The sequence below is a fragment of the Lolium perenne genome, chromosome 4 (genome assembly GCF_019359855.2).
Source record: "Lolium perenne isolate Kyuss_39 chromosome 4, Kyuss_2.0, whole genome shotgun sequence".
Classification (NCBI taxonomy): domain Eukaryota; kingdom Viridiplantae; phylum Streptophyta; class Magnoliopsida; order Poales; family Poaceae; genus Lolium; species Lolium perenne.
Window position 1 is genome coordinate 332,137,060 of NC_067247.2, and position 11,315 is coordinate 332,148,374.

The following is an 11,315-nucleotide window of genomic DNA, read 5'->3' on the forward strand; positions in this document are numbered from 1 at the left end:
TCTTATGAGATGTGCTCGAGGCGACGAGCTTGAGATATCCAATTAATGAGGCTCCGGCTTTGTTCTTGGCCTGGGCAAAATTGAGCAATCAAATTGTCTACAAAAATAGCAACCTAACCTACAAGGCTCGAAGCTATAGAGTACTCCCTACTTATGTTCTACACTCTTTTTTGAAGGCATTCAACACTTCTAGGTCCTAAAACCTAAACCCTAAATTTGATAGCACGAATAAAATGCCCTACTTTACATTGCCCATTTGCTAAAATGCCTCATTTGGATGATTTACTGCAAGTTAATACTAATCTCTCTCTCTGCCACTGCCACGAAAAAGCCCAAGCGCCACCCTCTCTCTCTGCCGTCGCATCCCTCTTCACCCCTCTCATCTGGATCACGAGTCGCCAAGATGCGCCATTGTTGGTCACCAGTGAAGTCGCTCTACCATAGGAATGCGGACGGAGAGGCGGAGAGGGACAGGCGGGGAAAAGATAGGGCGATGATGGGGCTTGTCGTCTGCATAAGGCTTTGTTTGGTACTAGTGTTTTAGTGGGGATTAGTGGGGATAACACTCTAGAGTAGAGTATTGGGTGAATCTCTGTTGTCACCCAATCCGCACAAAACCCCATCCCCAATCCACTAGGTAGGGGTAGAGTATTGGGGATTGAAAAAATTACACTAAATTTGGGGGAAAGTGAGGATAAGTGGGGATTAAACTCGCTCATACTCTAGCACCAAACATGTATTAGGGATAAGTGGGAATTTCAAGTTTGGAGCGGATCATCCCCGCTAATCCCCACTAGAACTCTAGTACCAAACAAGCCCTAAGTAAGTGCGTATTCGTACCGGAGGGAGAGACAAAGATGCACTTGGACAGGTGGCCAGGTTTGCCTCAATCCACTGAAGGACAAAGGGGTAATTACAGGTTAGAGATTAGATTAGCTTAAGAGGAGTATATTATTTCAACTAGTAGCAGTAAATCACCCAAAACAGGGCATTTTAGCAAATGGGCAATGTAAAGCAGGGCATTTCATCCATGCCAAACTAAATATGCCCTTTGGGGCAAACGGCAAACTAAAGTGGGGTATTTTATCAAATTGTCTGTTGCTACCGAGCTCACTTGCACTCTTTGGTTCAAAAATAGCTCAACACATGTTTTCTAAAGTTTCAAAATATTTTTTTTCAAAAAACAAGTAATGTACATGTGATAGTATACTATTTATCTGCAATTTTCTGTACGAAAACATGCCATTTTGAGTTCAGCAAAATAGCAAGAATGTCACCAGACAAATAAATGTGTTAATAGAAGTGCATCTTCTTGGATCTAAAAAAACATCTTCTTACTGAGTTTGTTGTTTTCTCACAGGGCACAAAAATCTTTTAAACGTTTTCAAAGAATGTACTTTTTTTTTGTTTGTTAAGCCAGGAGCATGTCCTCCCAAGCTCACTTAGCAAGTTCCTAGGGATATAGCGCTTACAAAAGAATTTCATGAACAATAAATCCGTAACCTCAGACAAAGTCACCAAGAACCATCTAAATTTAAAAAAGCTATTAAAATGTAATGTTCCACATCACATACACCGGACCGTGGCACACAAATCAGTATAAAAGCTACAAGTATACATCAGCAATTTGTGTCTCCGCTTATGTCAAAATTGGCAGTAGAAACAGCATGCGTACCAGGTACATGCAGAAATTTTGATGCCACCACAACAATGAAATTTGGGTGTCCACAGATAAACACTTGCGAGGCTACTACCCTTCTAACTTGCCAATTTTATCAGGATCCAGAAGTGAATGGGCTTGCATATCATGCTATTCTTATGGTCCAGTCATCTATAACACGAACATTAGGCCTCCTGACTGTTGGAGCAACAGACCTCGAACCACTCCTTAAACTAATCGGTCCGAGATCAATTTCCACTTCTTGGTTCCCAGGTTCAATAATAGCCTTCTTTGCTCCCGATGATAACCCGAGGACTATAATTCTTTCAATCACACACTCAGTCGAAAATACCTTCTTGCCCAGAATATCAGGGGCAATATTGATCGAAGTTAGCTTATTGTCGGCAAATACAAAACGCCGATGGATGAATGCCCCTTGCTGGTAATCATAACTTTTCCCATCATCCACATAAAGTTCACCTTCTGCAGAACCCGAGCTATTGAGGGCTATCACCTGATATTGCAAAATTACAAAGTTAGATAGTCTACTTGAAAGAATAAACCATACTAGTAATGTACTTCCTCCAATCCATATTAGTTGCTGCTAATACTGATGTATCTAGACGTATTTTAGTTCTAGGTACATCCATACTAGTGGCAAATAATATGGATCGGAGCACAGCGAATGGTTACATCAACCAAACAGATTTGATATTTATTATTCAGCTGGTTTTGTGTTGGAACAAGATAATGCATGTACAATGCTCAATTCAAGTGATCAAATCACAGCAACCCTGACTAACAGACCAATGAGCCTAATAATTCAACAACACTAGCAAAATGATGTTATTTGGTCATCATAACAACATCAACTAATAGCGAAGGGGCTAGCTGAGTAAGGTTCACATGGAACCTTTCTTTAGTATACAAAAATAATAGGTTCACATGTAACTTTTCATCAGGAAAAATATTATGAGATGCCAGGTAGACAATAATTTAATAACACTAATAATGGCTAGTCACGCAACAAAGAAATAACAGGTGAACCAAATAACGACCAGTCGCGCATCAAAGAAATAACGACCAGGAGCTATGAGATAGGAAAGAGCTATATGAGTACACAACCACATTTAAATGCTAGTTATGTAAAAAAAAAGTTCAACATACCAGGGTGTATGGATCGTTGACCATCTGCGTAGAACTGCGCCTGAATCTATCCTTTCTTGGCACAATTGTACCTGCCCTTTGGAAGCTTGGTATGCTATCTTCTGAAACTTGCAGCTTGTGTGAGACACTTCCCTTGAATGGAGATCCATTTCTCAAGTCATACCACAGCTCCTTACCAGGAAGGTAAACCGACACTGATTTCTGGCCCTGTATGTGAAACAGGTATGTTGCAACTTCAAGCAAAACATGGGTTATTTATTCAGGGGAAAATGTATGCACTGTCACTTACCTCCTCATAAATTCCTTGGGCTAAAATGCTAGGCCCAACCATAAAAGCCTCACCATTATTATATGTTTCCTTGTCATCAGGGAATTCCAGCCACAGAGGACGCATAACAGGAACACCAGTTACACTAGCCTCTTGGAACAGAGTGTAATAGTATGGCAGCAATGAATAGCGCATATGTATTGCCTCCCTCATGAGGGCAGTTTTTCGCTCTCTGTAGTAAGTAGGAAAGAATATATTAGCCTTAAAACAAACATCATTTGTGATCTACCTTGCCAAACTAAGTTTATGAAGAAAAATTGCATAGATGACAGTGAAGTCACGTCATCATCAACGATTTTTCTCAACTATCAGCCAGTTTTTTATATGAGATTATCAGCTAGGGTGAGAACTTCTAAAATAAAATAAAAAACCATAAAGTTCACGATTTGTGGCATTACCCAAATAACCATGGCTCGCGCCTCTTGGTGTCATGATGAGCATGACCTCTAAAGAAAGGATAAAAAGCTCCTACTTGGTACCAACGCACCAACAGGTCAGGTTCTGGATTACCAAAGAATCCGCCAACATCCGCACCTGTCAAAGCTTTGCATGTTAGTAAGGCTTCTAACATCAGGATTACTGAGGCGAAGTTGTTATTTAGGTCCACCCACCAGAGAAGGTAATGCCAGTAAGACCAAGGGTCAAAACCATCGGAATAGAAGATTTAAGGTGATCCCAATCTGCACTGTTATCGCCCGTCCAAACTGCCCCGTAGCGTTGACTTCCAGCAAAAAAGGCTCTTGACAAAACAAATGGTCTGTCTTTACCTTCACCTCGCTTGACAAGCCCATCTGAAGTAGCCATATGGAAGTAATACCCATATGCGTTGTGCAGTTCTCGGTGTTCCACATCACCATTATGTATTGCATCCCTAGGCATGGTGACCTATTCAAGAGATAAAATACAACAATGATTTATTCAATTCAAACATATAATGTTTTCAAGTTTGCAAGATAATGCACAGGCATATTGCAATATAGCGACATACCTCAGGGCCGTTGAAGACAGATGGCTCGTTCATGTCATTCCAAATGTACAGTGTTGGAGTTGATCCCTTGTAGTTTTGATAGGAGAACTTATCAGCCCACCAGTCCCGTATCTCAGGGTTCAACATGTCAGGATAAGATGATGAGCCAGGCCAGCACCAGCCATCGTAGTCATTCCCGCTTGCATCTTTCACATAGTAGCCCTTAGCAGTGGCTTCCTCATGGAGGTAGTACCCACTATCCCTCTTCATGTGTGGGTCTACAATAGTTACCATCTTCCTCCCCTTATCTGCTATCTTGCGCTGCATCTCCTCTGGGTTGGGGAATGTGGAGCGGTCCCACGTGAAGTATCGCTTGCCGTCCGTGTGCTCGATGTCGAGCCAGAGCACGTCATAGGGAATATCATGCTCATCAAACCCAGCATCCACTCCCGCAACATCCTCCTCGTCCCGGTAGTTCCATCGGCACTGGTGATATGCCACCGCAAACTGCTGTGGCATGGAGGGCGTACCTGTAACACTGATGTACTGCTTGATCACATCCTTGGGCTCCGACCCGACAAAGAAGAAGGCATCAACAACGCCGGCCTCGGCCATCCACAGCGTGTCGATTCGGCCATTCTCCGTGGATGCGGCGCCATCCCACCCTGGTGCAAGCACATCGATCTGCATCTCCGCAGCGTTGAGCCAGAAGAACCCTGAAGACGCCCCCGGGCCATGTCCGATCATGAAGGGGATGGAGCCATACAGCCCAAAGGGTGATTCGTGGAGGTACTCGAACACGTCGAGGTTGAAGAGGCGGTAAGGCTCGGACTCCTCGACCCCCGGGCCGCGGGTGGGGCGGAGGGCGAGCGACGTGGAGCCGTGCTCGGGGAGGCCGTACACGAAGTCGGCGCCGTGGAAGGAGACGTCGAAGGAGATGGACTGCGGGCCGCGGGGGCGCGTGTCGGTGTGGCTCCGGAACTGCTCCTCCCAGGTCTCGCCCTCGGGCCTGGACTCGTGCAGCGGCTCGAAGTCAAAGAGGCCGTGGGAGTTGAAGGAGAGCACGGGGTCGCCCGAGCCGGCGCGGCGGACGGTGAGCTCGAAGGGGTCGTGGTTGAGGACGGCGTCGAGGTCGGAGGAGAGCGCGACGGTGGAGGCGCCCCCCGCGACGGTTTGGGGTTTGGAGAGGTGGAGGGTCCGGGAGTCGACGTCCGGGAGGAGGACGTCGGGGACGTGGAAGCGGCGGTGCGGCGGGGTGCTGGTGGAGTAGTCCTCGTCGATCTGGAGGCGGAGCGCGTGGGGCGGCAGCGCGGAGAGGCGGAGGAGGAGCGGGCGCGGGCGGGAGGGGTGGGAGAGCTCGGCGGTGAGGGCGCCGTCGGGGGAGACGGCGAGGGAGCCGGCGACGAGGGAGAGCGGCGCGTCGAGGGAGTGCGGGGCGCGGGTGCGGGCGCGCTTGCAGAAGGGGGTCTGGTTGCAGTTGCGGAACTCGTCCTTCTTCCAGGCGAGCGCGGCGGGGGAAGCGAGCAGCAGGAGGAGGAGGGCGAGGCGGAGGACGCGCGGCAGCGGCAGCGGCAGCGGCGGTGGATCCATGGCAGCGGCGCCGGATCTGGTCTGGGGACTGGTGGAGCAGCGAACTTGGCCGGAGTCTTTGGAGGAGGTGGGGCAGGTCGACCTTGGATGGATGGGCCGATCGTGCAGTCGTGTTGGACGCAGAGCGGGCCTTGGGCATGGACTTCAGTTTTTTTTTGAACTGGAAATATATGAAGGCATGGGCTTTAGTTGATGAGGAGTTTTTTTTTTTTACATAGTTCATGAGGAGTTGACTAAACACATGTGTCATGTGTGCTATCTGAGAACTAAAATATTCTCAAAGAAAAACTGAGAACTAAAATGTTACAGTGTTATTAATCTAAAAAAATCCAAAGAATCGAATATGAAGGCACTGATATTTGCATTGATAGATTATGTCTCGTCAGAAGAAGAAAAATCCACGAGTGAATGTTAGGATGAGTGAGTAAGTGAACATCGAGATAATCATTTCATTGTGATAGCCTTTGAGCTTGAGATATATCTCGGTCTATGTGTGCAATGGTTAACACTATAACCAGGTTTATTTTATTTTGATAACCTTTTAAGCTTGAAGTTACATTTATTGTTTATCACTTGTCAGATATATGTTGAGCTCATCTTGACTAACTTAAAGTTATTGTTGAACTTAGTTAAGCTAGGAATATTTAGGTTTTGTGTCTGAAAACTAACCGTTTGCATTACTTCAAGCCAAATGTAACTATGATTGTCCAAAATATGTAGAAATATGTTATCGTTGATTTTATACCTAAACTTTCATGCAATATTTTGTTTCTCTTGATCTGGACCTCGACGGGTCAAATTTCTTATCTACTTCCAAAGCACGAGGTAGAGTACTGATGGCAACAAAAGTACAAATGTATACCAACTCCTTGGGTATCCAAACACAAAGTGGTGTAGCAATAAAAGTTTTTCCCCATGAGGATGACTCGAGGGTTTATATCGAACTATCAAAGAAATAACAGTTTACTCTCCTTATCCTCTTCAAGGGATCTACAATAACAAAGCACATGTTTTGTGCCTCCAACTCCACCGTGGTGTTTGCCAGACACACAGATGTGTAAGTATCAAAACAAATATATAATAAATTTATAGTTAATGCAAATGCAATAGTAAAAGTAAAGATGCATCAATGGTGTTTGCAAATATGCAAACTAACAATACAAAGTTTGAATTTTGGATTTAAATATAACTGAAAATAGAACATCATACAAAGTAAAGTAAACGGGAGGTGGCAATTTGGCTCATAGGAGCAAATGCTCTCATTATATAAAATAATTAAAAAACAATTTTAAAAATGTTAAAAAATTCTGATATAAATTTGTTGGTGTACATCTTGACATTCTATGTTAGTGCACAAATTTTCGTGGAGAAACAACATTTTATATGGCGTGTACAAAAAAGACAAAAAAATATCCTGTATGTAGTCGTGTTATAGCATCAAAACTTGTCTTTTTTACAGGAGCCACAATTATTTTTAGTTTTTTTTGAAAACTTGTGTACCAATATAAAATGTCTAGATGTACATGTAAAAATTTAGTTTAGAATTTTTTGACACTTTGAAATGTGGATTCACATAATGGGAGCATATGCTCCTATGAGCCAAAGTGCATTTCCCAAGTAAACGGTGTTTCTTACGTAGAAAATTCGACTTGAATCATGGTGGCATGAATATAGCTATACGTAACAACTTAATAGCAATAAAACTTCATGTAGCGGTTGATAAGCATTTATATGGGAATCACATAAATAACATTGAGATGATGCAATACATATCATTAATAATCCCTTAGTAAAAGAAAACTTCACAAACTAAGTTTACGTAAAACAAAGTATTGCCTTAGGTACTTTGACATGATGTTGAATAACAAATATGCTACCACGAACAAACAAGACCATTTAATTGTCAATAGATGAAATATCATAAGCATTCATTTATCTCTAGTGAGGTAAACAATGAAAATGTAAAACCCATAGTGGCAACCAAATTTATGTCACTATCCAACTGCAACTACTAGATTACTCCACCTAACGCACACATCCCCCTCTCGGGTTCTTTCAACTATGACTATGAGATTACTCCATCTATCACTATAAATACACCATGCACATGATGAAAGATCTCATCTCATAAACAAAATATCCACCATAAAGAAATTGTACAATTATGACCACAATTATGTACACCTCATGTGATTTTAAAACAATGAAGTACATAGAGAGAAATTGTTTCCGGGTAGAGAGATTGATCAAGTTACTTCCACAAACTAAACCCATGATCCAGGAGTGGACTACTCCATCTTCATCATGGAGAATATGGAGATGGTGATGATGACGATGGAGGCGGATGAGCAACCAAGGGTGACTCCGACGGAGTTTCCCCTCCAATCTTTCGTGGTTCTGTCTCTGATTCATGGTTTCTCTATTTGCGGCCTCCTCCTATAGAAATCATGAAGGGGCATATATATATAGTCGGTTTTAGATCAAGACACACTGATAGATGTTGAAACCGAGGCAAAAGGTGCCACATGGATGCGAGGCCCACCCATGGTGTGGCAGGCAAGTTTGGTATTGACATGGTCCCACCAGGTGCCCCGTTGACTTCCTCGTCCACTCCTTAGATGTGGAGCTTATGTTCTTCCAAAACAAAATGATGAGGAAAAATCCTTGCTCTGTTTGAGAGCGGGAAAGCTCCCGAAAGTCCAAATTACACAATCCAAGGGGTTTTCTGTTCTATAGAGTCAAGTAAAAAAATAATGGGATTTCGTGGAAGATCTTATAAAATCAATGTAAAACCATGGTGTAACCTTTATTATGATGCAATTGTGTTGGAATATGACACAATAAACTATAAAACTCAAGGGTATAGTTTAAATTTATCAAGTACTCCTTTCAACCTCCGGACTTAAAGGGGTGTGTAAGCCTCTATTAGATGCTACAGGGCATGCTAAGATATATCAATGTTCAAAAACTAGGCCGAATCAGCGATTAATATGCCGATTAATCGCTACTAGGGGCTCGACCGTGTCGATTTACCTCTAATTGCTTGTATTAATCCTTTAACCCTATTAATTGCTTTGATAGCCCGATTACTATGAATGTTCCCGATTAATTAGTCCACATTGGTCAAAAAAAGTTACAAAATTTTCAATGCAGATGTCCCTCCAGCCGCTACCTCGTCCAAATCAAGTAGGTTTGCAAAGCTTCAACTCGATTCTCACCTCCAGGAGCTCGATTCCAGTCATCGCTGAATAATTGCTAATCATTGCCGACTAGACCTTGGATACAAGATCTCGATTGTCTTGAGGAGCTTGTCGAAGAGCTCCAGGACGCCTTCAAATAGGGTAGGTGGTTGAGGTGCAAAAGGGGCAGTACCTTGGATAGGTGGTGGGAGAAGAGAAATTTCAAAGGGCAAAGGAGGATAAGCGAAACGAAGGAACATGGTGATGGCTGGTGGCTCCTTTGTTGCGCATGACCTAGAAATTTACGTCACAGAGGACAAACGTACATGTTTTAATGGGATCTGGGGCTCTAAAAAAATAGGGAAGGCATATACAGACCCATATAATATTTCTTTCTTACATATATGTATTCTGGGTGCTAATTTGTGTAGGTTCACCGATTAAATCAGTTAATCGTCTGATTTCCGATTATTCACTACTCCTAGATCAACCGAGCAGTTAACGATTACCGATTTTCTTACCATTGAGATATATGATCATGACTGTTGTTAGTTCTTAGGAAGATCAAGAGATGAAACTTCTCTCGATGACAACTGTTGGGGATAGAAATTATTGAGGAAGTACTTTTTCCAATAATCATTTCACGGGGTAAGATGTTACTAATTCCAAAAAAAATCTTCATATAGTAGACAATTTGTTTGTGCTAATTATAATCTCTTTTGCCAGTTCTAGGTTGACCGAAAATTAAGTTAGTTGTAGGTCCACTAGAATTAGGTTATTTATAGATCGATTGTAGGACCGTTAGATTTGCATCGTGATTCCGCCTAAGAGAATAAATTGCAGATCTTTTCCTAGTTTCACATGAATTACACATAAAATTGAGTGACAAAAATTAAGTTAGTTCTAGGTTAGCCAAGTCCTAATATAATATTTTGAAAACTTTGACGTGGACCGGTGTACCTATAAAATGGATTGACCAATTCCGAGCCAATTCTACAGTTCTATTTAGACAAGTCAACAAAAATGTTTACCTTGTGAAGAAATGTAGTTTTTTCTGGGCCGATGTATTCTTGGCTAGTTAATAAGTTAGTTAATGCGCATACAAAAAAAAAGTCCATGACATTAATGTAATAATTTGTTTGTCTAGTGGAAAACGTGTTTGTCCATGACATTAACTAAGATATTGAGGGGTGACCTCAAATTATCAAAAGTGATAGCAAAAGGGTGTGGTTAATTCTTAGTTGACGAAAAATTAGTTTAGCTCTAAGTCAAGTGATGGCATCTCTACGATTGTTGTACTAAACGAACCCCCTTTATTTTTGTGTGGATTTTTTTTGTACCACGATGATTTTTTTTTCTCAGCTGCAACTTTATTTGCAATTTAAAGTTGTAGCCTATTATTAACTCACAAATCTTGATTGCAATCCCAGTTGCATCTCATAGAGCTCACATATCAAGATGCAAATTCATTATTTCTAAAGTTGAATGAGCGCTAACTTAATTCTCAATGGACCGAGAGAAACCGAACAACAATTGTGACAATTGCAATTTCCGCGGATAGTGCCAACTACATGAAACCTGATCAACCACCGACCACAGCCATACTGTTTCACATTTTTCACCGTTCGGGAAAGTGAATACTAGGTCTTATACTTTAATTTTACGCATGCATGCATGATCGAGTACATCTAGCTTGAGATCTAAGTCACCCTTTGCTGGTAAACAGAGCACATGAAGCAGAGTTGCGGTTCATGATGATACGTAATTATGGCGTGGCGCACTGGTGTTGCATTTGATAACTGTCAATGTGCTGATAATCTCATTCCGTCGTCGGATCACCCGAATGAACATGACACTACGTGTGTGTTGAGAGCACCTTTGCCGCTAAAACTAGTATAATAGCAATAGTATACCGGTTTTGCTATGTCTCAGTCAACTGAGATTAGAAAATCTCAGTCAACTTAGACGTAGACACACCCATAGTATACTAGCCGTAGAACGGTAGAACGTTAACTAATCGCTAGCCAGGCCGGCCAAGACTTGAGCACACCATCGTTCTTTTAATTTGAAATTGGAGGCTACCTTGGCTACCATTACTAATCGTAGTGAGCGAGCAAGCAGAGGTTCATGATGCATTACGTGCAAAAATTGCGGCACGTGCACTCATCACCTAGCTCCGTCCCGCACTCTCACTCACTGCTATAGCGAAGCTAAGTGCTAACCATCATCGACATTTGTCATTATGCCCAAGCCCAACGGGACAATTGATGAAATCCCGGCTGTCAAGTCGGCTTGTAATCTCACACTGGTCCTTCTTTCCTCCACGCATTTTGCAAAAGTTCGGACGCAAGCCGCTGCGGATTATTATTTCGCGTGTCATGATCGAAGCCCGAACCTCGATCCCTTTTTGCTGCTACATAAGCC

At 42.6% G+C, this 11,315-nt stretch overlaps 1 protein-coding gene across 1 annotated transcript; it reads right to left on the minus strand.

Moving 5' to 3' along the window:
• Positions 1-1,529: 1,529 nt before the first annotated feature.
• LOC127296479 (probable glucan 1,3-alpha-glucosidase) lies at positions 1,530-5,767 on the minus strand. The gene is made up of 6 exons (XM_051326559.2): positions 4,144-5,767; positions 3,767-4,040; positions 3,554-3,689; positions 3,117-3,327; positions 2,828-3,034; positions 1,530-2,174 (listed from the first exon to the last, which is right to left on the minus strand). Exons 1-6 carry the CDS (start codon positions 5,710-5,712, stop codon positions 1,806-1,808), a joined length of 2,766 nt encoding a protein of 921 aa, XP_051182519.1. The 5' UTR covers positions 5,713-5,767; the 3' UTR covers positions 1,530-1,805.
• Between the last annotated feature and the right edge of the window lie 5,548 nt (positions 5,768-11,315).